The 27,898-nt window shown below is 45.4% G+C and overlaps 2 protein-coding genes across 2 annotated transcripts in view; one reads left to right on the top strand and one right to left on the bottom strand.

Moving 5' to 3' along the window:
- ITGB1BP1 (integrin subunit beta 1 binding protein 1) overlaps positions 1–1,499 on the bottom strand; it is a 29,720-nt gene extending 28,221 nt beyond the window's left edge. The window contains exon 1 of the mRNA XM_088476012.1: positions 1,354–1,499. The gene's annotated coding sequence lies outside the window, so the exon portion shown is untranslated. The remainder of the gene's footprint in view (positions 1–1,353) is intronic.
- Positions 1,265–27,898, top strand: CPSF3 (cleavage and polyadenylation specific factor 3). Its single transcript, XM_088476010.1, has 18 exons — positions 1,265–1,690; positions 2,021–2,084; positions 5,762–5,859; positions 7,322–7,450; positions 8,992–9,169; positions 9,490–9,579; positions 9,901–10,051; positions 10,208–10,383; positions 11,744–11,902; positions 12,245–12,391; positions 12,498–12,650; positions 20,455–20,563; positions 22,864–22,962; positions 24,257–24,351; positions 24,965–25,052; positions 26,276–26,345; positions 26,646–26,742; positions 26,882–27,898. The coding sequence occupies exons 1-18, from the start codon at positions 1,620–1,622 to the stop codon at positions 26,984–26,986; spliced, it is 2,079 nt and encodes a 692-aa protein (XP_088332136.1). The 5' UTR covers positions 1,265–1,619; the 3' UTR covers positions 26,987–27,898.

Raw genomic sequence — 27,898 nt, 5'->3', positions numbered from 1 at the left:
ATGGTGCATTCTGCATCATTTCCATGTTTTGTCAGTAGTTTTATCAGTGAAGCGATGCCCTATATATCAGAGTGACTATTGGGAGCAGTATCTGATTGATATTCTGTTTGTCTCAAATTATCTATATATTGTCTGTAACATAATGGGATTTGAGATGCAAACATGGCAGGTTACCCCTGGCTAGAGGGTAGTCGCCTCCTGAAGCCTTCCCCAGTGGCTGCCCATTCCTGAGTGAAGTTGGTGGTCTAGGTGACTTGGGGTCTAGTTACTAAGCAGTGTTAGGAGACAGAGTGAAAAGTGATAAGGTGCCAGCCAATCAGCTCCCAACTGTCATTTTTCAAACACAGCCTGTGAGATGACAGTTGGGAGCTGATTGGCTGGCACCTTATCACTTTTCACTCTGTCTCCTAACACTGCTTAGTAAATAGACCCCTATATGACGTGATTCACACTGAATTGCATCATCTTGGCTCTGCCCCTGCTTTACAGTGCTCAGAGTGCTGGTAATCGCAGATATGGGGCCACAATATCACAGACGTGGCATCCCACTGCCCGCACCACCCACTTAGCTGCGCCCACGCTTCGCCGACCAGGCTGCCCCGCTCCCAGAGGGGACAGCTAAAAAGTCGTATTCAGGGGGTCACAGTGCGGCCTCGTGCAGTTTCTAAGGGCTGGACAAATGGGGGTGGTGCTGACAAGAGGGGGAGGGCCAGAGGAGTGGGCCTCCCTGTCTTAAATGCCCCAGGCCCCCCGAAGGCTCAATCTGGAGGACCTGCATATATACTTGCCTACTCTCCCGCAATGGCCGGGAGGCGCTTTTTGGCCGTCCGGAAAAAAGTTATTATACCCCCAGAAAAGCCAGATCCACACTAAATATATAGAAAAAGCTGGATCCATACTAAATATATAGAAAAAGCCGGATCCATACTAAATATATAGAAAAAGGCGGATCCATACTAAATATATAGAAAAAGCCAGATCCACGCTAAATATATAGAAAAAGCCGGATCCATACTAATTCGCACACACTCTGAAAAGAAAAATGTGGATCCGGCTTTTTCAATGTATTCAGTATGGATTGGTTTGTTCAGGATCTGCCTTTATCAATGTAGATGTAGAGGAGTCAGTAATAAAGCAGATGAGAGGCCAGAAAGGCTCATCAGCGGGTGGCAGCCGTTCCTGCACGCAGAGAATATTGACAATAACCACAGACTCATCACTAGGGGGAGTTACACCCTTGTTACACTGGCTGGAGCTACTACTGTAGTTGGTGCATCAGGGGGTAACCTGGGGCTGAGAGTAGTGTCAGAGAGATTCCCTGTACACAGCTGCACCCCCCGACCCTGCACTCACCGTGCACCCTGCAGGCGGAGGAGCAGCCGGGGAGAGCGCAGGAGGATCACTGTCAGAGCCCACAAGCAGCAGGGAACCCCCTCCACGCCATGATTGTGTCCATGTAGCTCAGTGTCGGCGTGTAGCGGAACCTGGCGGCAGGGAACTGGTACTCAGGAAGTAGGGGGGTAGTAGATGGAGACGGACCAGTTTAATAGGGGGAAAGAAAACGCGGCGGACAGGGAGAAGGTTGCCCGTCTGCGCCTGGCAGTGTGTATGGATGCAGCATGTCTGTGAAAAGGAAAGCAGAGAGTGTGATCCCGGCCGAGGAGAGTGACCAGCTCCTTATCAGACCGCTGTAAGTCTGGCTGTAGCTTCCCATATGCTCTGTATACAGGGGACTGTATTGTAGTTCTTATTATTTACACACCTGGACAGGGGCTCTTACACTGACCTCTCTCCCCCCGACCACACACACACACACACACTCACACTCTCTCCCTACTGTAACATTATGTTGAATTGAGGTGACTTTCCCTCTGGGATTAATTAGTAGAAAGGTACGGTTCTGAAGCATCCTATATATCTCTATTTGATATAATTAAGCCATCTTGCCTAAATAGAAATTGCCATTTAACCATCGGCTGGTAAAGGAACTTTGGTGTTTATTTGAATGTTCTTATTTCAGAGGTGCCGGTCAGGAAGTTGGGAGATCATGTATCATTTTAGAATTCAAAGGAAGGAAGATCATGGTGAGTGAGGTTCTCTGGGAGGCTGGCGCTGCTACACCAACTAAGGGCCATATTCAATTTGGAGCGAAAAGTCAGTTGTCGGACTATTCAGCGTCATCGGAGGTTTTGCTGTCGGAAACTTATCGTGCGTATCCCCGTATTTAATTCCAAATTGGTGAAAACGGGACCCGGCAAAAATGAAATCGGCGAAAAGTCCTGTCGTTTTTTGGGAAATCAGCCTGACACCCCCCTAAAGATGCTCTGACATTGGGGTTCACTATCGGTACCCCCGGATAGCCCTGCTAAAGGTATTTGGGGTTTTTAAATGGTCTCAATAGGTGCTATTTAGCGTCTTTGAGCAAGTTGTGAAGAACAGCATTTTGCAAAGATTTTTTTCAGTAAAATAGTCACATCAAATTTGGGGTACATGAAAATGGGTGCAAGCATAGTTCAAAATCACTGAAATAAAGCTTTAAAGTACACCAAAAAGCGCACCTTCAGCAAGCACCTGCAATCAAATAAAACCTCCCCCATACTTGCAGACCCCCCCAAAAGCTATTTTGCTAGTTTTTGAAGTTGTACCCCCACTTTGGACTTTTTTGCCCACTTTTTCAAAGTGCCCTTTGTGTGTTTTCAGCGTTTTTTTACTCATTTAGCGTCAAGGGGGGTGTACAAAGAGTGCAGAGTGGTTTCCGCACCCCAAAACTCCAATTCTGCACATTTGTCGGCCGGTAATAATAGGCAAAACTTTTTTACCCATTGCTTTGCGTTTTCACACCTGCGAAAAGATGCAAAAATTGAATACGGGGATAAGTGAAAAAGAAAAAGTTTTGCCGAAATCTCCTTTTCGCTCCAGATTGAATACAGCCCTAAATAACAATGTACCGGTTGTGTGTGTTCTGTTATTAATACTACAGGCTGAAGAAATTGTAATTGTGGTTTATGGTGCATACACACGGTCAGATTTTCCCTTCAGATCTGAACGATAACGATTTAAAAAATCGTTCAGTCGTTCATATCTGAAGGAAAATCTGACATATCTGTCAGATGAACGATGCGTGTTCCCGATAGTCAGATAACGATATCTGACATCTGATGTGTTTGCAGTCAGACTTGGACGATTTCCATTCATTTTAATGCAGTCAAAAATCGTTCAAATCGTTGGTAAAATCGTTCATCTGACAGATCTGACAAATTTGACAAATCTGACCGTGTGTATACTCCATTACAGTTTGATGATACCATCTTCCATTCGGTTTGGTGGGGTTCATTCTGTGTTATGTATAATGTGGAGGACCACCTACATTTTGATATCCCAGAAAGCACATTAGGAAAGCTTCTGCAATACTCATAAATGTTTGCTGCCTGCCCAAATAATGACTGACAATAACTTGAACGCATTATATATTGCTCACATCATGGGTGCTTGAATTGCAATATTTATAACCTTTCTATACACTAATAATGCTCTGTGGTGTTTACTAGGAATGCACAGAACCTAGCTTTTAGCTTAGATTTCAGCATATTAATGGCTTTAAAAAAGGTTTTGATTAATTAAAAAAAGGGACTTGAATTCAGCACAATGTGCTGCCGCAGTGGTCGTCTACGCACATTATTGCTTACTATGGAAACCAAACATCACTAATTTTCTTTCACACCTCTGTGGTGAGTGAGAGAAAAGCTGCAGTGTTAAGGGCCCCATACATCTGCGATGGATTGCCACGATGCTGCAACCCGACATCGCAGGATCGCAGAAATCCAATATGTTGGATTTTCCCGATTTGACGGTCGCGATCAAAAAATTATCGCGATTGTCTAATCGGGGATATTTAACATGTAAAAATTCAGCTATCCTGCGACAGATCGCTGAACAGCGATGGTGGGCGGTCGGCGTTTCCACCCGGAAACGCCGGCATATCTCATTGCCAAATCGCGACAATCAGTCGCTGATGTATGGGCAGCTTTACTTGTCACAAGGACCCTTTTCCCGACCGTTCTGAAGGCAACTTGTGTCCATCGCGCTGAAATGAATTTCCTTTAAAAAAAAAAGTATTTAGAACTAGGAGTGTATTTACTAAAGTGAGAGTTTATAGAAATGGAGATGTTGCCCATAGCAACCAATCATATTCTACTTAACATTTAACTACTGTAGCACCTTCTAGAAGTTAATAGCTAGAATCTGATTGGTTGCTATGGGCAACATCTCCACTTTTAAAAACTCTCACTTTAGTAAATATACCCCCTAGAGTAACCTGTAAATGTCATGCAGGACATATTATTCCCTCCTGGGAGCTAAATTACAGATTTAATTTTATGAAAGGTTTTAGAGTAAAATTTGTATTTCCCTAATGCTTACATCTCCAATTGTACTGATATTAGCAAAATCACTGATTCAAGGCCACATTGTGTCTCTATTTTCCCCTCTCTTTGTCAGCTGAGGCATAGAGGCAGACTGATGCTTTGCATTAAATAATTAGTTCTAGATCAGTGCCAAATGTAGGTGGAACATTTAATGCTGGGCATACACTATACAATTATCTGTCAGATATCTGTCCAATCTGGCTGGTTGGACTGAAAACCTGGTAATGTATGGGAGCCAATGACAATCGATTTTATATGGTTTTAAACACTGGAAAACAGACAAAAACTATTGTTCAAATTGGTTAAATTTGTTTTATTTAACCAATTTGGCTGAATGTCCATTTTTGTCTGTTTTCCAGTGTTTGTGAAATGTTCGATTGTCATTTGCTCCCATACATTACCAGATTTTCAATCCAACCAGCCAGATTGGACAAATATCTGACAGATAATTGTATGGTGTATGCCCAGCATTAGAAACATCTTAAAGCTGACAATATATATATTTTTTTTTGAACATTAAAGGTGCATACACATGTAACGATTTTTTTGAACGATTTAACTATAACGACGTCGTCGTCGTCATCGTTCAATCGTTGAAAAATCCGTTCAGTTTCTGAGTTATAACGAACGATTATCGTTCAAGCGCGTTCCTGTTTGTAGTTCATTCTGACTGACCAACAGAACGATTTTCATTAAGAGAAGTTACAAAAATCGTTTGTAGTTCAAAAAATCGTTTATTACACTTTAAAAAATCTGACAGATAATCTGACACAAAAATCGTTCATAAAATCGTTGGTAACAAAATCGTTGTGTGTGTATGCAGCTTAATTTTTATTGAATTTTTTGGTTTTTTACAAATAAAAAGGAAGGGGTACAGAAAAAAGAAAAGGAAAAAAGAATGGGAAGAAAAAACATGGGGAAATACAGGCAAAAATCATTCAGGAAAAAATAAAACATTGCATTATACCAAAAAAACAAATCAAAATCAGTGTATGACATACACAAATAATAGAGGATGCTCCACAACTGCAATAGACAAACCAAAATACAGAACACATCAAAACCTTGACGTATCTGTTTGTGTTTATTGGAAGGCATGGACCCACCGTGATAAATTCATGCCAGCTGAACCACTTTATCATTGGTGAGTTAGTAGAAGAAGAATAAAGCTGACAATATCTTAAATAACGCATGCAGGAGGCTTTCTTCTGTTCCAGACTTCCTATTATTGGAATCGTTACTAGCAATGAGATCGTTTTATTTTTTAGATTGACCCTTTAATGGACATGATATTTTATTTCATGATCTGCTAGTGATTGTACTTATTCTGTTCTTAGCTGGATTGCGGGATCCACCCAGGAATGGAGGGAATGGATGCGCTTCCATATATTGATCTGATTGATCCTGCAGAGATTGACCTACTTCTGATAAGTCAGTAAGTAAAATGCTGGTGGTGACTTGTTACATGCTGGAGCTGTTGAGTAGAATGTTTATCCTATCTGTCCGCAGTGAGTAGGCATTATTACACTGGCATGTCAGGTCGAGGGGTCCCTCCTTAAAGTTTAGTGATATATAAACAATTGTGTTATTGGTTTTATTTCCATCGATCCATAAATAACATGAAATGTAAAATATAATGTTTGATATTAAGATCACGCCTTTCCGTGTTGTGTACAGAACATATAATATGACATGGTAATTTTTTTTTTTTTAAATATAAACCATTTTACATTCTGCTCTTAATCAGATTAATGATAGTATTGTATTAATTGGCAATTATCCTTTGTGCCCTGCTTTGTGGGTGTTTCTGAAGCCCAAAGGGGAAACGTACATCGGTGTGGAGTTACATGACCTATTCTCATCACTATAGGCGTACCCGACGCGGTTTGGGGCGCTATGCGCAACTCTGCAAATACTGCTACTAGCGCCTGTTTTGGAACAGCGTGATATTACGCTGCCAGCACTGATAATATGTAGACCTAATCTTCTTTGTTCTGTCAGAGGCGATCAGTTTAGCTCCATGAATTGCTTTGCTGCTGTGTTTCCAGGCTAATGTCGGCAAGGGTTTCTTCAATCAAGTTTTGTCAAGTGGGCAGGTTTTCCCTAAAGAAAGAATGAAATGCTTGCCTTTCCCTTTTTTTTATCCACCCACATCCTCTGCAATGTAAGCTCTTGTGAGCAGGGACAGATCTCCCTGAATTTGCATTGACCACTCCCACATTTTTGGGCTGGCGTATACACCTTTTGCTAGGCTGCTATAATTCCTCATGTGGTCTAAAGCTTTGCTACATCATACATAGGAAATACGTGTGTTGAAGTTTACAGCCGTTGTCTGTTTCATGTCAGTACTGCAACTTATGTGTACCAACAAAGTATAGCATCCCTGGATAGATATATAGGGGGTGATTCAGCATTGGACGGAATTGCAAAACTGCAGGCAGGCAGCTTTGCAATTCCGTCCTTACAAATGCAGCAGGAGGTGTGTGACGCCCCCCTGCTGCACTTTGCGATCCCAGGACTGCGACCACTATCGCGATCTTTGATGGTCGCGATGGCGGAGGCCACCGGCTTGCGGGGCCATGAAACTGCGTCTATCGATGCAGTCCATGGCCTTGTCACTTTCAGGAACGGTGGCCGCCCCCCCACACCGCCACTTAAATGCAGGCAGAGGCATCGAAGGGGTTGCGTGCAATTACGCAGGACCCATTCTGTGCACACGCAGATTCCTGAACCGGGATAGATATCGCATAGATAGATAGATATCGCATGTGTCTTTAGATTCGATCAGTTTGTTGTTAATGGTAGTTTGTATATATATATAATTTGGAAATCAATATTAAAATATGTATTCTGTTTTAATAAATAGCATGAAACACTACTTTATTCTACACTTGCAGTTTCCACTTGGATCATTGCGGGGCATTGCCATGGTTTCTGCAAAAGACGAGCTTTAAGGGTAGAACATTCATGACCCATGCGACCAAGGCTATTTACCGATGGCTGCTGTCAGATTATGTCAAAGTCAGGTAAAGCTACTTGTATCTCCTTGCAGATAATGAATGCGGCGCCATAGTGACTAAAGTGAACTGTTGTATTGCACTGAAACTTATTACTAACTACACACAAATAAATGAAAATCATGTTCTCAGAGGTAAATGTGACCCTGCTCGGCCTTCAAAGAGTTTGACTGTTTTATGATGGCATAAAACCATAGACTGGGAACCTTTGATGGTTTCGCCCCACCGATGGTCATCCATGCTTTTAGTCACTGGGCAAAAGGTCAACTGGGAGTGGGGCTTCGTGGGTCACATCCGAGGTGGAGATAGGCTCCGTGTCCTGGCGACAGGCTGGGAATAAAAAAAAATCATATGGCTCTGTGCCATCGATGGTTTAAACCGTCAGCCTTTGGGTGTTAACCATCAATGGTTTATTACATTAAATGGTCGATGGCCTTCCCTAGTCTGTCATAGTGCATCTGAGTCCAGCAGCTTTGTAAGAAATAACCAACCTTTTGGGTTTATAGAACGTTTATTTTTAATTTATATGATGGGTCTCTGGCAGCATTGTTGCTGTAGTAAAGTATTTAAATATGAAGAAAAAAAAAATTTAAGTTCTTAGATATTTTAACACTTTTCCAGTAGATTTCCTATGTAGGGTTTTAAGGGTTGAAGCATTATGCAATGAAAATACTGGACCGTCACCATAGCAACCTGTTGAGGAGACATTTATCAAGCACATTTTATAAAATGATAGGTAGAAGCTAATTGGTTGCTATGGGCAACTTCTCCACTGGTTCTCTTCTCCATGCTTTTCACTGCTTGATACATCAACCCATAATTTAGCATGAAAGGGAAACCTATAACTTGTTGTTTGCCCCTAGAACACCAGTTACTGCAAATAGAAAGATCTGTATTGAATATTCTAAATATTATTGTGTGTGGTAGTAGAAACAAAGAAGTGATGTTAAATTAAATGGGAATCAGTATGTAATGCCGGCACTTCGAATCCCGGCAACGTCAGGCCGACAGAGGAACAGATCCCAGCAGCGGCAGCCCGACAGCGCTGGAAATCCTGATCGTCCCCAGGTAAGTACTAACTAATCTAACCCTCCCTTAGGGTTGCCTAACCCTAACCTCCCCCCCCAAGTGCCTAAGCCTAACCCCCCCCCCCTTCCCCGCTGCCTAAACCTAAGTCCCCCGGGGGGCTGCCTAACCCTAACCTTAAAAAAGGTCCCCCCCCCCCTCCCCTGCGGTTGGCGCCCGGCGTCGGTGAAATGAGCGCCGTCTACATGTAGAGCCGGTAATTTCACCCTCGCTGGGATATGACATTTGGGAAGCCGGCTGTCGGTATAATGTCAGCCGGCTTCCCGATTGCATCCCATTAAATGTAAATAAAATAATGAATAATATCCTTGCATGTGATGATTTTGTTAAATTGATCATAATCTAGTTTGTTGTCTTTTAGCTCCGGTTATGCCTATAATGTGTAATCCTATTTCTCCAGGACAAATGATGGAGTAATACCTTACATATATTCTATTGTGTTTGTTTTCCCCCCTTGCCTTTAGTAATATCTCTGCGGATGATATGCTGTACACGGAGACCGACTTAGAGGAAAGTATGGATAAAATAGAGACCATCAATTTCCATGAAGTGAAGGAAGTGGCCGGTATCAAGTTCTGGTGTTACCACGCTGGGCACGTGTTGGGCGCTGCCATGTTTATGATCGAGATTGCGGGCGTCAAAGTACGTTATCATTGAATCTTGAATTTGCTTCAAGCTAAAAGTAAACCCCCATCCTGCATCGTTAGGAGCCAAATTCAAAGTACATGTTTAAAGAACCACAGACCACCTTCTGGTTTAATAACTTCAAGTTGTTAACTATATGACTCATTCACATTGTCCACTTCTATCTGTTCTTTATCACACTGTAGATTAGATTTACTAAACTATTCTATATCATATTAAGAAAACCTGACTCAATGAACAAGTCTTCAGTGCACCTATATGAATCTAGGCTTTGTTGCAGTGAGCGTATTCACCTTGTTAATCCTGCTATATTCCAGCTGCTGTATACCGGTGATTTCTCCAGACAAGAAGACCGACATCTGATGGCGGCAGAAATACCGAATATTAAGCCAGACATTCTCATTATAGTAATTCTCATCTTTATTTCAAAATTTTTATTTCATTCTTTTTAAATCCTGTTCCCAATGTCTTAGCATGAAGTTCAGTTGTCCATATTAGAAGGTTAGATCGCTATCAGATGAAAGCAGGGGTAAAGAATTGGGTACTAAGGGGAGGAGGGGAGATACAGAGAGTGTTGCCTCTTAATGACATGGATGTGAGACAGGAGCCTTTGCCATTGTTAGGATGTGGTCATGATGGTGACGTCCTGGAGATGAGTGCGATTAATATTATGTTGTTGGGTCCTGCATGTGTACGTTCAGCTCTTGTCTGCTCTGTATGCTGTGTAGGAATCTACGTATGGCACGCACATACACGAGAAGCGGGAGGAGAGGGAGGCGCGCTTCTGCAACACTGTACACGACATTGTCAATAGGGGAGGAAGAGGCCTCATCCCCGTGTTTGCCCTTGGACGAGCGCAGGAACTTCTATTGATTTTAGGTGAACGTTTATCTTGATCTAACCAAAGCTGCCACAACTGGTGATATCGCTATATAATACAGTATATTCTATTAATAAATAGAAGCAACCCATTGTTGGGGATTGTTGATGTGACCCTAAGTCCCGGTGACCACGTTGTGTATGATTCTCCTGCAGATGAATACTGGCAGAACCACCCAGAGCTGCACGATATCCCCATATACTATGCCTCCTCCTTGGCTAAGAAATGTATGGCTGTGTACCAGACCTACGTCAACGCCATGAATGACAAAATCCGCAAGCAGATAAACATCAACAACCCTTTCGTCTTCAAGCACATCAGCAACCTGAAGGTATGGTCTATTTATGCGTGATGTACTGCCACTGGTATTTGTTACGTTGCTTTCAATCATTTAATTAAAAAAAAAACACATTTACAACATAAGAGCAGATACAGTTGCTGTTTGAGATTAATGGTATATAGCAGAGTCTGTGAATTGCCAACCTGTCTACGGTGCTCTCTTGCTCTGTGCCAGGTAGCCTCGCCCAGAGGAGGAAGGTGACCGTTTGCAGACTGGCTGCGCCAACATGCACTGTGTGAATTATTTTATTCATACACTGGGACAGAGCCAGGGATGTCACAATAACTCTCATACCTGCAGGACTGCCTATTTGGCATGTATAAGGACCCTGTAAGGACACTAGGCCTGATTCATTAAGGATTGCAATTACAACAGCGCACGCATTTGGCCATTTGTTGTGTACTGCGAATGCATCGCATTGCGCCATGGCTACAGTGCGATGGCAATGCAATTATGCAGAGCATGGTAAGCCATCACAGAGTGGGTGACGGGTAGTCGCCGTTGGGGGTGGTGATGGGGGAGTTGTTGGAGAAACGCAGGCGTGCCTGTCTGAACACTGTTGCATGGGCGTGCCTAAATTAGCCAGTGCTTACTGCGTGCAGCGAGGTTAGCAATTTCATTGTAAGGTCAGGGCTGCTGTAATTTATTTACTACCAGTTATTTATATAGCGCACACATATTCTGCAGCGCTTTACAGTGAATATTTGGCCATTCACATCAGTCCCTGCCCCAGTGGAGCTTACAATATATGCTGCCTATCACATGTGCACACACATACACACTAGGGTTAATTTTATGTTTGGAGCCAATTAGCCTACCAGTATATTTTTGGAGTGTGGGAGGAAACCGGAGTACCTGGAGGAAACCCACAGGGAGAATATACAAACTCCACACAGTTAGGGCTTGGTGGGAATCGAACCCACGACCTCAGTGCTGTGAGGCAGTAACGCTAACCATTACACCATCTGTGCTGCCCTAAATGTGCGTGGGGGGCCGATGTTACTCGACGATCACGATGTATACGCAGGACTGCAAGGTATTACGGATATGAGATAGCGGTAGATTGAGGCAGTGGGCGTCTATGCTGGCAGTGCGACGGCAGACCTGCGTGCGATTACGGAGCTGCGATCGCAACAGCGATCCGTAATGAAGAAGGGCCATTGTAAAGTTGAGAGGACTTTAGCTGTCTGTAATGGAGTGTAGATGTAATGCTCAACTACGGTATTAGTGGGAGTCACGCATACAATGTGTTTCACCTTTATGGTTGAGATGTGCGTTTAGTGCTGAATGAAATTGGACTTGGCATATGTTTCTAAGTGGGAGACCTGATGAGTTCCTGACTTGGTTTCAGAGCATGGATCACTTTGATGACATTGGCCCCAGTGTGGTCATGGCTTCCCCCGGTATGATGCAGAGCGGTCTGTCCAGGGAGCTGTTTGAGAGCTGGTGCACAGACAAGAGGAACGGAGTGATTATCGCTGGCTACTGCGTGGAGGGGACACTGGCAAAGGTGAGGAAGGAGACTGGAACCTGCAGACCACTTGTGCCCTATGGTGAAAGAATATTTGGGTAGTGTGTGTCCTTCTTCTAGTTTCTAGCAAACCAGGAGGTTACATGGAAGTGTCTTTAGTCCTCTGTATTGTAGATGTTCGGCTCTCTATAAATTGCCGCTAGGATGGTGGAGATCTGGAAACTGGTCTGATGAGCCCATATTTAAACTGCATTAGCCATAAAACTTATAAAGAAATTGTTCCACTATTGCTATGTTGGCCAGCAGGCTGGCTTTGTGGTGCTAGAGGATCTAGGCAAAGCAATATGGAGCTGATGTTCTGTTACCACTTCTCTCCCCCAGCACATTATGTCGGAGCCGGAGGAGATCACCACCATGTCTGGACAGAAGCTCACTCTTAAAATGTCCGTAGATTACATTTCATTCTCTGCACACACAGATTACCAGCAAACCAGCGAGTTCATCCGAGCCCTGAAACCCCCCCACGTGGTGAGTCCCCGTTACGGAATGTAATAATCTTTTATTTTTTTCTATATGCAAAATATATTCGGATTAAACCGCGTTAGAGCATGAATGTAACTTGTGGTCTCCGCAGATATTGGTGCACGGCGAACAGAATGAAATGGCGCGTCTTAAGGCCGCCCTCATCCGAGAATATGAGGACAATGATGAAGTTGATATTGAGGTTCACAACCCCAGGAACACAGAGGCAGTGTCTCTAAACTTCAGAGGGGAGAAACTGGCTAAGGTAAGAGATCTGGGTCTGAGAGGCAAAGGGCCTGATTCAGACTCACTTGCGAGCGGCTGTCCGCTCGCAAGTGGGTCGATGGTCTGCACTGAGCATGCGCACGACGGAGGGAGCTCCGTCGTGCGCATGCGCCAGACGCGACGAGCGAAGGACTTTCCTTCGCTCGTTGTGTCTGATCAAAGGGGGCGTGCTGTCGATGTTGATTGACAGCACGCCCCCTTTGGTGGGCGTGCCGGGGGCGTGCCTCCCTGACGGGGGCGTTCCCAAGGGAACGCCTACCGTCAGAAGCCGGCCCACTGACATCACTAGTGATGTCAGTGGGAGTGATTTTGGCTCTGATAGAGCCAAAATCACTCCGGGCCTTGCAGTTGAAAACCTCAACTGCAGGCTCCGGCTCGCAGTGGCGATGGTCACGACCATCGCGGCCATCAAACTGCACGCTAGTATAGGCTGTGGGTGGTGACCCACAGCTATACGAGCGTCCAGGAGGACGCTCCATAATTATGGAGGGCGGCCCTCATTCAGAGCGTGCGCTCTGCTCAGAGCGTACGGCTCTGAATGAGGGCCAAAGATCCCTCATGTAAAGTGTAGCAAGCACCAAAGTTATGTAGGAGACCTCGCTTTATATGTGTGAACTTTAATCATTCTTAGTTTTTCTCCTTCATCCACTAGGGGACACTGGAGCTTCATGACAGTGGGGTATAGACGGTGGGTTGAGTTGAGCCTGGCACTTTAAAAATCTACAAGTGTGACTGGCTCCTCCCCCTCTATGCCCCTCAACCCCAGTTTTTAGAATGTGCCCGAGTAGAGCCGGTGCACAGGGGCTGTCTCCAGCCCTTATATTAATTTTTATATAGATAAAAGAATCAAAGTCATCAGCAAGAGGACAGGCAGACTGTTAGCTGTGACAGTCTGCCTGCATCGTGGGAGCCGCCATAGAGGGGACCACACGGCTACTGCAGCCTGTGTCCGGTCACCCTATGGAGGGGAGGCTGCTTTAGGCAGTTAGGAGTCATCAGACTCAGCGGGGCCCGCCACAGCTACCACTGGCTTGTGTCCGGGTCCCCGCTCTCCCCTCACTGCCCAGCGCTCTGGCCGCAGCAGCCCGGTGAGTAGCACACCTCTCCTGACTAGCAGGAGAGGTGAAAATAACTGCTGGGTCTGAAAACAGCGCGCGGCTGTCAGTGCCACGCTGGTGTTGTGATAGAACACCGACGCTGGCTGTTAGGTAGGCGCGCTCACAGCAGTCCTGCCTCTGCGTGCCGGTGCTTGTGTAAAAGGCACCGGCACGGTTATCACTGGCGGCGGTCGTGCCGCTGGCCCCCGCTGTCAGTGCGGGGACAGAGAGTGAGAACGTCCCACTGTATAAGTGTATGCCGTGCGCATACAAAGCGGCGGCCATTAGGAGGAGGAGCTTATGGGTCCCTCCTCCTCTTCCTCCTTCACTGCCTGGGCTAGTTTGGCGCGCTCTGAACGGGAGTGGCGTCTCAGAGAGACTGCAGGCACTGAGCGGAGGGGGAGAGGAGAAGACTGAGACAGCTTCTACAGGGGGTCTGTAAATACAGAAGGTGGTTTTAACTACTTTCTGGTCCTATTGACTGCTCCTCCCTTATATGCCTGTCTGCCCCTGTTACTGAGTTGCATTATTCTTGAAATTCTGCTCCTCCTATACTGCTCTGCCTGCAATTTGAGTAGCATTATTATTGAAATTCTGCTCCTCCCTTATTGCTCTGTCTGCTCCCATACTTGAGTAGCATTATTATTGTAATTCTGCTTCTCCCTATACTTCTTCTGCATTCCTGAATTGTATGTGGTGCTTGTCTGTGAGTACATGATGACATCCAGGACAGAAAAAACTGCATCACAAAAGCTGTTTGCCTGCACTAAGTGCAGGAAGAAGTTTACCCATGCTCGCTCCGAAGGGTCTTCCCTGTGCGAGACGTGTGAAGCAGACAGTGCTAACACGCAGTCTGTCACTCCCTCCTTCATAAATAGTTTGGCCGGGGTCATGGCGGACCTTTCTTCTGAATTAGCCGCTTCCCGTAGGGAATGGGAGTCTGCCAGAGATCTACCTGGCACATCTCACCCTTCTTTTCTAGCAGAACCAGCGTGGGCTCAGAATTTAGTCCGCTCGGTGAATAGCCTTGCTCAAGCGATGGGTTCTGCGTCTAAAGCTCCTGAAGCTACGGTAAGTCGCTCAACCACAAAATGGGCTCTTCCGGCGGTTCTCCAGTCGGATGAGGATTCGGCAGCGGATCACTCGTCTCAGGAGGAAGGGGAGATGCTGGACGAATCAGACGTAGAGACTTACTCACAAGAACCTGAGGCATTGCAAGGTATTGACGCACTCATTCTAGCGGTAAGGGAAGTTCTTAAGATTTCTGGCCAGGAAGCTCCAGAATCGTTAGAAGACTCCTTATTTGCCAGGTCACAGAAGATGGCCGTCACATTCCCTGTTTCTCTCCAGTTGGATGAACAGATGACGGCAGCCTGGCAGAATCCGGACCGTAAATTCCAGATTCCTAAGCGTTTTTTCTCTCTTTACCCATTTCCTGCGGAAAATAGGAAGAGGTGGGAGACCCCGCCACCTGTGGATTCTTCGGTTTCTCGGTTGTCAAAGAAGACCACGTTACCTGTTCCAGGAGCTACTACATTGAAGGAAACCTCAGAGCGGAGATTAGAAACCACTTTGAAATCCATTTATACGGCCGCAGGTGCACTTCTCCGGCCGGCCTTGGTAGGATCTTGGGTCAACAAGGCTGTGGAAAAGTGGGCGGAACAATTGACTGAGGGTCTTAGATCCAGCACTCCGCGGGCAGATCTGATTACCTTGGCAGAACATATTCAGGAGTCTGCTGTATACTTAGGAGACTCCTCCAGAGATATCGGCCAGGTAGGCGCTAGGATTTCTGCTTCGGCGGTCTCTGCTCGCCGGGCACTTTGGCTTCGTGCCTGGCAAGCGGATGCGGAGTCAAAAAGAGCAGTGGAAGCTCTTCCTTTCACAGGCGATATTTTATTTTGTCCAGAGCTGGACAAATGGATCTCGCTGGCCACTGGAGGTAAGAGTACTTTTCTACCTTCATCAGCACCTCCTCCGCGTCGCTCGTTTAGGGGACCTTCCTTTCGTTCCTTTCGAGCATCGGCAAGATTTCAGGGACGATCGCGAGGTTCGTCTTCAGCGGGGCGAGGAGGCCGTGCTAGAGGACGTCAAGCAAATATTGGCCGCCGTCCAGATCCCAAGCCAGCAGACAAGCCTGTGGCATGACGGGCTCCCATCCCATCTCGGAAATCCGAAGGTGGGGGCTCGCCTCCAGCGTTTCTCGGAGGTTTGGAGACGGACTTCTCCAGACACTTGGGTTCGAAATCTGGTATCTCAAGGGTACAAGATCGAGTTCGCTTTCACTCCTCCTCTGCGTTATTTTACAACAGGTTTGCCCGTCGATCCCTTGAAGCAACTAATTTTGCGTCAAGCTATCGAGAAACTTTTGCTGGCCGAGGTCCTTGTGGCGGTTCCCACTGCACAAAGACAACAAGGGTTTTACTCAAACCTTTTTGTGGTTCCGAAACCAGATGGGTCAGTCGGACCCATTCTGAATCTGAAATCCTTGAACCAGTATCTTTCATTTCACAGGTTCAAGATGGAATCTCTCCATTCTGTCATTGCGGGACTAGAGGCAGAAGAGTTTCTGGTGTCGATAGATATCAAGGACGCCTATCTGCATGTCCCAATTTGGGTTCCTCACCAGGCTTTCCTCAGATTTGCCATCAGGGAAGCTCATTTCCAGTTTCAGGCCCTGCCATTCGGTCTCTCGTCAGCTCCCAGGGTATTCACCAAAGTGATGGCCGTCATGGTGTCTCACTTGCGCTCTCGGGGGGTGACGATAGTTCCTCATCAAGGCTCCGACGGTAGAAGTCCTTTTACACCAAGTGTCCCTTACACATCAGATTCTCATTCAACATGGATGGATTGTGAACTTCCAGAAGTCTCAGTTGATGCCGTCCCAGAGACTTCAGTTCCTAGGAATGATTCTAGACACTGTTCTGCTTCGTATATTCTTGCCAAGGGACAAGGCCATAGCCATACAGGAGCTGGTTCGTCTAGTGCTCAGACCCAGGAAAGTATCTGTGCATCTTTGCATCCGTCTCCTGGGGAAAATGGTGGCTTCCTTCGAGGCCATCCAATTCGGCAGATTTCACTCCAGAATATTTCAACTGGATCTTCTGTCTCAGTGGTCCGGGTCCCACCTACAGATGCATCGGCTGGTGCGTCTGTTTCCCCGGACCCGCATATCCTTGCTCTGGTGGCTTCGGACGGAGCATCTGTTAGCGGGTCGGCGCTTCGGAATTTGGAATTGGACCTTGGTCACCACGGACGCCAGCCTCCGCGGATGGGGAGCGGTGGTTCTGGACAATCACTCCAGGGGCTTTGGTCGCAGCAGGAGTCCCTCTTACCAATCAATGTTCTCGAACTGCGGGCAGTCTACAGAGCTTTGATACAGGCTGCTCCTCTGTTACGAGGACTTCCGGTTCGGATACCATCCGACAACGCCACGGCAGTGGCATACATAAATCGCCAAGGGGGAACCCACAGTCGGATGGCAATGAGAGAAGCCAGTCGCATCCTTCTGTGGGCAGAAAGACACGTAGAGGTCATTTCCGCAGTGTTTATTCCGGGGATCGACAACTGGGAAGCGGACTACCTCAGTCGTCAGGATCTTCATCCCGGGGAGTGGTCCCTTCATCCCGAGGTCTTTCATCAACTGGTTTGCAGATGGGGGAAGCCACAGATAGACCTGATGGCATCTCGGATAAATCATCAACTACCCCTTTACTGCTCCAGGACCATGGATCCGGCAGCGGTGGGAGCGGATGCTTTACTGATCCCTTGGCCGTACAGCCTTGTGTACCTGTTCCCACCGTTTCCGCTCCTCCCTCGGATTCTCAAGCGGATCAAACGAGAGTCGTCCACCGTCATCCTAGTGGCTCCGGATTGGCCTCGTCGGGTTTGGTACTCCGATCTTTTATTCCTTCTGGCAGACGAACCTTGGCCTCTTCCGCTACGATCGGACCTTCTACAACAGGGTCCATGTGTGTACCCGGATTTACGGCGGCTTCGTTTAACGGCGTGGCTATTGAGACCGCCATCCTAAGAAGCCATGGAGTTCCTAGGTCGGTCATTCCTACCATGCTTAGGGCTAGAAAACCGGTAACATCAGCGCATTATCATCGCATTTGGAGGGCTTATATCTCCTGGTGTGAAGGTCGTGGATCCTCCACTTCCTCTTTTCATTTACCACGTCTTCTTCTTTTTCTTCAAAAAGGCCTCGATGCGGGGTTACGCTTGGGATCGCTTAAAGTGCAGATTTCTGCTCTTTCTATTTTTTTCCAGCGTCGCCTAGCTCTGATTCCGGAGGTTCAGACCTTTTTTCAAGGGGTACTTAGAATTCAGCCCCCGTTTGTGCCACCCACGGCTCCTTGGGACCTGAATCTTGTTTTATCTTTTCTTCAGTCATCCACCTTTGAGCCTTTGCAGGAGGTGGAATTGAAGTATTTGACTTGGAAGATGATCCTTTTATTGGCCCTGGCTTCGGCCAGACGTGTGTCTGAACTTGGAGCCTTGTCCTGCCGTTCCCCTTACTTGATTTTTCACGAAGATCGGGCGGAACTTCGTACCCGGCCTTCCTTTTTGCCCAAGGTGGTCTCGGGTTTTCATCTGAATCAGCCGATTGTAGTGCCAGCGTTGTCGGACTCTTCTGGGGATTCTCACTCCTTGGATGTGGTTCGGGCACTTCACATTTATGTGTCCCGTACTGAGGGGCTACGTAAATCAGAGGCTCTATTCGTCCTTTATGATGCTAATCGGCGTGGCTGGCCTGCGTCTAAACAAACTTTGGCCAGGTGGATTCGTCTGACTATTCGTCAGGCATATGATGCTTCTGCTCGACCACCGCCGGTATCCATTTCTGCGCATTCTACGCGCTCTGTGGGTACTTCTTGGGCGGCACGTAGAGGTGTCTCGGCTTCACAGCTTTGTAGGGCAGCGACGTGGTCTTCGGTTCATACTTTTGTACGTTTCTACAGATTTGACACTTTTGCGGCTTCTGCTTCAAATTTTGGTCGTAGTGTCTTGGAGGGCGTTCAGCACTCTCCCCCACAGGAGGGTAGCTTTGGGACGTCCCTACTGTCATGAAGCTCCAGTGTCCCCTAGTGGATGAAGGAGAAAACAGGATTTTGGTACTTACCGATAAATCCATTTCTCCGATTCCACAGGGGACACTTGACGCCCACCCAGTGCTTCTTGCCTGTTCTCAGTTGCTTGTTCTGCTTCAGTTCTGTTGCAGTTTTGTCTGTTTTTATTGTGTGACTGTTTATCACTGCAGCCTGCTGTGTTCTTGCAGTGTGTCAGTATGTTGGATGTTTCTTTTCCTGTTCTCCTTCTCTGTTCTTCAGTCTGTTCTCCGTCTCCTCTCGGGCTCAGTTCTTTAAAACTGGGGTTGATGGGGCATAGAGGGGGAGGAGCCAGTCACACTTGTAGATTTTTAAAGTGCCAGGCTCAACTCAACCCACCGTCTATACCCCACTGTCATGAAGCTCCAGTGTCCCCTGTGGAATCGGAGAAATGGATTTAATGGTAAGTACCAAAATCCTGTTTTATATAATGGTGAATTTCACCAGTTTTACAGTCTTGCTTCCTCTAGAGTGTGGGCTGCTGCTATGGTGATTCCAGTGGTTGGTTGTGTTCTGAGGCTCTAGGAATATTCTATGTTAATGGCTGTGCTGTCACTGTGATGTGACTCTGTTTGTGTAGCATGACATGAAAAAGCAATTAAAAAAATAAAAACGAAATTAAATGTGAAGAAATCTTTTGCTAAAAAAAAAAAAAATCAGCTTATTTATTGCTCCAAGTCAGTGACTTTTCACAGTACACATTGTTTTACTATGAGAGTTTTGATCCTCCTTGTTACGTCACCTGGGCGGTATTTCTTCTCCTGGCCACTGTCTCGGCAAGGTGTATCTCAGATTTTTTTCAGCTTTTTCATACTAACCCTCCTTTTCTCATGTTTTAGGAGGATAAAATGGTGCTTTGAACAGCCCTTAACCCCCTTTTTTTTTTTTTTTTTTTTGAGTTTAGTCCCCAGTTTTCATATAAACCAGGAGTTAGTGGTGGTGTCCTATGGTCCTCTCCATCCTCTGAAATTCCTTGGAGGTTACACCAAGCGTATCCTGTGACAGTTACTGACTTCTGATATCATGGCACAGCTAATTCAGGATGGGTAGCTGCTCCTGAACAGTCATCAGCAGACCAAGTCGGTAGAACGACCATCTGCATTGTACACGTTTTTACTAGGTGGGGCAACCTCGTGGCAGCAAGTTTTCCCAGGCAGTTGTTCATTTGTAGGCATTCCTCCTCTTCCATTAAGAGTGGCTTTGGGAATCCCGCCATCTGTACTGCAGAGGATCAGTAGGGTGATTCTTTGTGTGATGCACGGGTTCTTTACATACATACGTTAAACCATTCCTTCTGGAATTTTTTAAAACTCTGCGTGGTGCACGGGACTCGGAGGATCCCTTATACGGCCTCAGACAAAGGGAATTATAAATATACCCCATATCTTTCACTATAAACCTAACTGGAGGTGTTGGTGAGCATCACATGCATTCAAGACCTTTACTAAAGTGACAAAAGTGAAAGTGATTGGTTGCTATGGGCAACATCTCCACTTCTAAAAATTCTCACTAAGGTAAATTTACCCTCTTGAGTTTGTGTTCCTAAATAATTCTAAAATGTACATTCTTCCCACAGGTTATGGGTTCCCTTGCAGATAAGAAGCCAGAACAAGCTCAACGGATATCGGGCATCCTTGTAAAGAGGAACTTTAACTATCACATCCTGTCGCCCAGTGACCTGTCCAGTAAGTGCACGATGATAAACGAACATTAAATGGATTTACTAGGTTCCTCAGCCAAGTCTTTCAAAGCTTCGGATGCCAGGATGTATAGCATGTATTCTGTAAATAGGAAAAAACACACACAGGAGACCTGCAACTCCCGAATTAAAATATATAGAAATTCATTAATAATAATATAAGGTTGTTCCCCAACAAAGACTCATATAATACAAATACCAATACAACGAATAATCCAAAGATCAATAAAACACTACAGAGATCTCTTCATAAATACGCAAAAACCTTTTAAATATCTGTGGCCACAGTAGCCATATAAAGTCCAATAAATTGTATAGAGACGTGATAACACGTAATTTAAATAAATTTAATCCAACTGGGTCAGTGGTTGTGACCCGTTAGTTGGTAACGTTTGTTAATATATAGCCAACATGTAACTGGTTTCAATTAAGCCGTCTTAGATATTTCAGTTTTCGTATCTGAGTTGATAGTTTTATTTCCTACTTTTAAATGTAGTACTTTTGAACAGGGAACTTCTCTACAGTGATCAGAGTAGGTGAACTGGAACCTGAAGCACCACTGCTGATTATTTGAACAGGCCTACAGATGTGTTCTCATACATCTATCCACAATACGCCATGCTTGCATCCGTCATCTTTTTTTTTTTTGCAGAAAATGCATCTTAGTCGCAAAGCGATGCGACTAGGACGCACCAGGAGACTGTGTTGATTCATTTGATATGCAACACTTGTATATCTGTGTGCGACCAAGTCTGTAAATGGAACTTGGCGTGGTAAAAAGCCATGGCCGCTGTATCGTAGCACTTCGTATACTGATTTAGAAACTCTCTCACACACAGATATACAAGTGTTGAATATCAAATGAATCATCACAGTTTCCTGGTGCGCCCCCGGCATTAGCAAAGTCTCACGGGACCTGGGGCGCTAAGAGGGGCTGTTTGGCGTGACTGCAGCAATGATGTGTGAGGACACATTTGTAGGTCGAATGTAGATATTTTTGCTAGTCCTCTGTAATGTGGTGTAACTCTTAAGTGTCTTTCGTAGCAATAACACAAACCAATCTGGTTACCATCAGTTGACTTGCCGGCTTCAGTAAGCAACACAAATATGCAGGCAGAGAATTGTTAGCAGACCATTGCAACTGCAGTATAAAGTACCTTACACATCCTGATGGCAACATGCTTGGGTGCTGTATAGGAAGCAGCTGCTCCCTGAAAAAAACGCTCTCATAAGAGCTGCGCAGTATTTCTGCAGGCAGCTTGAGTGTGTGCTGTATCCGGACCATGCAGCAACTGGCGTGTCCAGGCCCAGAGGGCTGAGGTCTGTGTCACAGTATGATTAAATCAACAGCTGCAGGCTGCCTGGCACATCAATCCGTACTGTCCCGCGCTTCCAGTTCTATCAACAGCTGAAGTTCTAGATCAGGCACACCACACTAGGGGGTACATTTACTAAAGTGAGAGTTTTATAGAAGTGAGTTTTAGAAGAGATGATGCCCATAGCAACCACTAAGATCCTACTTAACATTTAACTGGGATCGGTTGAAATTCCTTGGGGTAATGGACGGACAGCCGGGCATGCATATGATATAATCTAGAATGATTCATATGCATGCCCGGCTGTGCCGCAGGGAGGCTCAAAGCCGGATGCCCGCTGAGATGTTATTACTAGCGGGTGCCCAGCTCCTTCCCTGCAGCGCCGCGTTAGCCAGAGGCTGGAGTTCTCTTCTGAACTCCAGCTTCATGCTCTCTCCACGTCATGACGTCTCTACCATAGTTCCGAGGAGCAGCCGGGCGGACAGGACGGCGGCAGATGCAGGAGCAGGGATTAAGGTAAGTGGGTTTTTTTTTTTTTTTTTTTTAATGTATAAGGGGGGCACTACTACAGGGGCATAATATGGGGGCACTACTACAGGGGCATTATATGGGGGCACTACTACAGGGGCATTATATGGGGGCACTACTACAGGGGAATTAAATGGGGGCACTACTATATGATTTCCTTCCTTTCAAATCAAGGGGGTAACGTCGGCGTATCTAAATATATTTTGGGGTAAAAGGTAAAGTTCCCTGACCCCTGTTCTAGAAGATAATAGTTAGAATCTGATTGGTTGCTATGGGGTCAACATCTCTTCTAAAACTCACTTCTAAAAACTCACATAGTAAATTTACCCCTAGGTCTCTCCAAAAGCCAGCTAATTAGGTCAGCTGACTGGTTTCTCCACCCTTAATGACCTGGTGGCTTTGTTAGAGGAATATCCTGTAAGTAACTTCCATCTCGCTACAGGTTACACTGATTTGGCCATGAGCACCGTGATACAAACACAAGCCATTCCGTACTCTGGCCCCTTCAACCTGTTGTTCTTCCACTTACAGCAACTCACAGGTGTGTATCCTATTAAGAACTATGTTGTTAATTGTGATGATTGAACTTTTCCACCACGTCATGCTTTTCTGTGACTTCCCATGATGCTTTTCTGTGACTTCCCATGATGCTTTTCTGTGACTTCCCATGATGCTTTTCTGTGACTTCCCATGATGCTTTTCTAGCTGGACTTGAAGTTTTGAAACCAGACTCGTAACGTGGCTCTCCAGCTATTGTGGAAAAGCAGGGCTCCGTATGTTATACCAGCAAGAGTAAATGATTCCTTTATTACCAGACAGCATTCACATTGCCTGATTTTACAGCGTGTCACTTAAATTGTGTTTTTGTGTCCTATTATTTTTTTGTTTTTATGGTGAGATGACATAGAGAGCAGTCACTTATTGGCACAACAAAATAAATTTACCTGTATAGGACTTTGTGTTTGGAGGACCAACTCTCTGCTAGTTATGATTGGACCCCATAAAGACTATAGCCAGATGGATGAGGGCCACTATTCAGCAGGCTTTAGCCTGGTTCCACCGAGCACCCAAGTTGGGCAGCCACCTGCTCCTCTCTTCACACATTTACCAAGTTTTACTGGTTTTCTATGTCTTCACATACAACGATGCTGGCTTTGGACATAAGGTTTTGCGTTCTGCTGTATCTGAGCGTAGTCTTCCTCAGGGCAAGTGTTGCGGCCAATTCCTAGGTAGCAGTGTTCCCCACATAGGTTGAAGGAAAATCTGTTAAATCCATTCTCTTAATCCATCTGGGGGACAGTGCGCTGCCACTCTCACGCTCACGCTCAGTCTTCAGTTCTGCTGCTTGTTTGGAATGTTTGTTCGATGTTCCTTTGTTGACCCTACACTATGGGGCTTTGTAGTATATGAACTGGGGAGGGGAAGAGCTTCAGCCTTCAAAGGTTGGGTCCCAGCTCCTTTGCCCTCACCACAATCCTAGGTCCTGGTGTCCCCAGCTGCATTCAGACATATATGGATTTATTTTTAATTTCCATAATTACTTTACCCCAGAAATGTAACCAAATTTTCTTTGATTTTCTAACATAGTGAGATATACCTCTATAGATATTACATGTACTTGTGAAACTACTTTCTTATATGCTTTAAAATCTATATGGAATTAGAGGCCTTTTACTTTAATTCTAGATCTAAGAGCACTGTTATACCGGCCTTTACATTGGACAGAATGGCCATCCAGGCAATGTCTCTGAGTGAATAGATCCATGTTCATTATGCAGAATGGCTTTATTAATCAATACATGTATTTTCTTGCACCTAAAATCTACGCGTATCAGGAGAAGTGGAAGAGATTGAAGTGAATGATAAGGACTCCCTGAGGGTTTTCAGGGCCATCACAGTGGTGAAGGAGCCGGGCATGGTCATGTTGGAGGTGAGGACGTTTCCCCTTACATTAGGCTGAGAGATGTCATATGTCGTCATGGCGCTATTCCTGCAGTCTCTGTGTATCCTACAGCACAGAAAGCTGAGAAGCGCTGTGTGGTTTGTGTGCTTATAGCGTTCTGTGCACAAATCACACAAATGGTCTGATGGAGTCTGGTGCGCCAATTGTGCCATTAAAGCCTAACCATGCCGCACTTGCATTGGCATACAGGGGAGAGTGGCCATGGTTAGCTGAGTGAGATGAAAGAGACTTGCAGCTCCGGCACTCCCGATTGTGTCCTATGTTTGGCTCAGTTATAGATATAACGTTTTTAATCCTTTGTCAGTCTTTCCCTTTAATGTACTGCTTTATATTTCATCATCATATATTTCATCATCGCTCCCCGTTGTTATGGAGGTCTACATCTAAATCTTATATAGATGAGCTAGTCTGCTTGGTGATCAGTTGATATTACTGTTTTACTATAGAATTAAATATCCATCTTTGTTTCTCTGATATACATTGTGTTAGTGATCTGCCAAAGATTATGAGCTATGTCGGGTTATGGAATCAGATGTGCTCTTGATCGCCGGTTTAATCCGATTGTCTCTTCTTCCTGTAGTGGGTGGCCAACCCGTCTAATGACATGTATGCCGACACCGTGGTCACAGTGATCCTGGAGCTCCAGTCAAACCCCTGCTCTCAGAAAGGTGAGGCTTCAGCTGATGCCCACAGATTCTGTGCATCACGCGTCTAGCTGGCATCACATAGTACAGAGATCAATCTCTGCCATTGTCTGAGGCTAATGATTGTTAAACCTGTCATTCATGTTTACTTCTATTAGAGCTCGATAATTATTTGAAATTCTAAGCAAATTTTAAAAAAATTATTCTATGGTGTCCATTAATAAATAGCAGATTATACTCCTAGGGGGTATATTTACTAAAGTGCGGGGTTATAGAATTGGGAGATGTTGCCTATAGCAACCAATCAGATTCTAGCTATTATCTCCTAGAAGGTGCTAGATAAATGAGTAGACTGGTTGCTATGGGCAACATCTCCAATTCTATAAACCAGCACTTTAGTAAATCTACACTCTAACCTTTCTCTATCAGTACACTGTGCTGAGTGACTATAGTTATCACGGTAGAGAGCTGGGCGGGGCCCTGGTACCTTTTTGGGGGGTGTGACCTAATTGTGGGACATGGCCATGCCCCTCTTAGAAAAAAAAATGTAAAAAGTGAGCCCCTAGGCAAATCCACCCCACCCCACCCAGGCAGAGGAGATGGCGGCTGCTGCTGCTGCTTATCACCCCCCACCCCCTTCCTCTTGGCATCCCTGCACGGTAGCCATATAACAATGTGCAGATATATAAACAGACTAAGACAATAGTAAATCCCAATGATTTGGAGTTTTATTGCCCATGAGATTGTTGCTTTAGGGCCTGATGCAGGAGTAAATGCAGTGTCGCTGCCGCTCACAGTTGGCCGATGTTGTAAATCTGTCACTGATCGGAGACGCAGTATAGAATGGGAAGCGAGAAGTGTGGAATTTAGTGGGCATAAGGGAGGTGGCTAAGCCCATGTGGGCGTGTCGTGCAAAGACGCACCGCCACTCACACTGGAGCACATGGTCAGACGGAAATACTGCACCTGCCATAGAGCTGCTGCAAGTGTCGGTGCTGTGACCGCGGGTGCATCTAAAAACGCTTTGAGCCGGAAATGCGCCGTCTGAGGACGCTACAAGAGGGTGTCTGCGTTTGGGAAGAATTGGCCGCAACATTAGCATAAAATCTGTTTTAACACCTTGTATCCAGTTTCATACATCACATTAGATTGGTTTGGAGGATACTTGGATATGAACAGGTGAGAAATGAAGGGATTTGTGTATATAAAGAGGTCTCGGGTCTGACACAGACTGGTGTTTTTTCCAGTGGTATTGCATAAAGCCAATGAAGACGTGGACATGGAATCCTACAGGAAGAGGCTGGAGATCATGCTGCAGTGAGTATTGCTGGGTAACCGTCTGTCTGTGCTAGAAGTGATAGAGGGGGAGATTGATCAAATCTCGGAGAGAGATAAAAGTATCAACCAATCAACATCTATCACTTTAGATAATGACACAAGCTGATTAGTAGGTACTTTTATCTCTGAGATTTGATAACTCTCCCCCTATGTCTCATACACACACAATGCAGTCACCTGTGCAGGCTTTATAAATGGGGCTGGTGTTCATTGATGAGCTCGGACTGAGATCACCGGCCTCTATGCTCTGCTTGTCTTACATGATGCTTTTGCTTTCAGGGACATGTTTGGTGAGGAGTGTGTGACTAATAACACTGATAACACCATCACCGTAACTGTGGATGGGAAGGCGGCCGTCTTATCTTTGGAAACACGGGTATGTGAATATCGTGTAGAGATAGAGATTGGTGCCACCTTCTGCTGTGAATACCGATGGCTTTGTAAAGTCTAGGATAACTCTGGTGTGTATTTGTATATCTGGCAAAACTCCTCTTAACCAGTGTTTCGTTCCTTAGACGGTGGAATGCGAGGAAGGAATTGATGAAGATGAAACCCTGCGGGAATTGGTGCAGCTAGCCGCTCAAAGATTATATGATGCTCACGGCCCAGCAAAACTTTAACACGTCACTTTATGTTCGCCAGTGGAAACTATTAAATGTGTTGTCTGTTTTTTTTGTTTTTGTTTTATTACTATGTAACTAGTACTAGTGGTGGGTAACCATTTTTTAGTTGGTAACTGAAGCATCAGTGCGGTGGTCTTGGGAGCCTAAAAAAAAAACAATTTCCCATAGTATGTATTACATATCTGACCCCAAATATGGCTTCTGGCACCTTATCAGGTATGACAGTGCTAGGAACCAGTGACATCACAAGCCTCAGTGAGAATACTAGATTTTATTAATGGACAGGCCGCATCCTCATCATTGCTGCCTACGAGGTGGCTGTCAGCATGCGTGTTTTTCAGAGGTAAACTTTACTATGTGTCGTTAATATTTCAATTTCCATATATCATATCCATGATTTTACAAAACATACATTCCAGTTCTCATAGGATCCAGTCGTCAGGATAATGAGCACTTCTGTACATGTTTTGTACAGTATCTGTAAAGTCTGGGAAAGGACTGTAAGGGGGTGATTTAATCCCTAACATTGTGCCGCCAAGCAGTGCCACGATTATCAGCTGTCCACGTATCAGCCAGTAATCGTACCCCTGACATGGCAAGTTTTCATGCTGACCTCTGTGGTGAGTGAGGCAAAACTTGTGATGTGAATGGGACGCAATGTGTTATTCCGGAACGGCACATCGCAGCCATCACATTAAATTGAGCCCCTCCCCAAAGCGGTCTCTATTTTTCCAGACTGAAATATATTGCACTACTCCTTAAGTAACCCAGAATAATACCAGGCAGGGAAACAAGTGTAATCCAATCTCCAATGAGTGTTAATAGAATGTTTCATGCTGTAAATAATTTGTTGTAATAACTGAACTGTGAATAATCAGCAGCAAAACATTAAAGTTTTTATAAAGAGTC

This window comes from Taudactylus pleione, unplaced genomic scaffold (genome assembly GCF_031769625.1).
Source record: "Taudactylus pleione unplaced genomic scaffold, aTauple2 ptg000180l, whole genome shotgun sequence".
NCBI lineage: Eukaryota > Metazoa > Chordata > Amphibia > Anura > Myobatrachidae > Taudactylus > Taudactylus pleione.
This window is presented reverse-complemented; position numbering and strand designations above follow the sequence as displayed.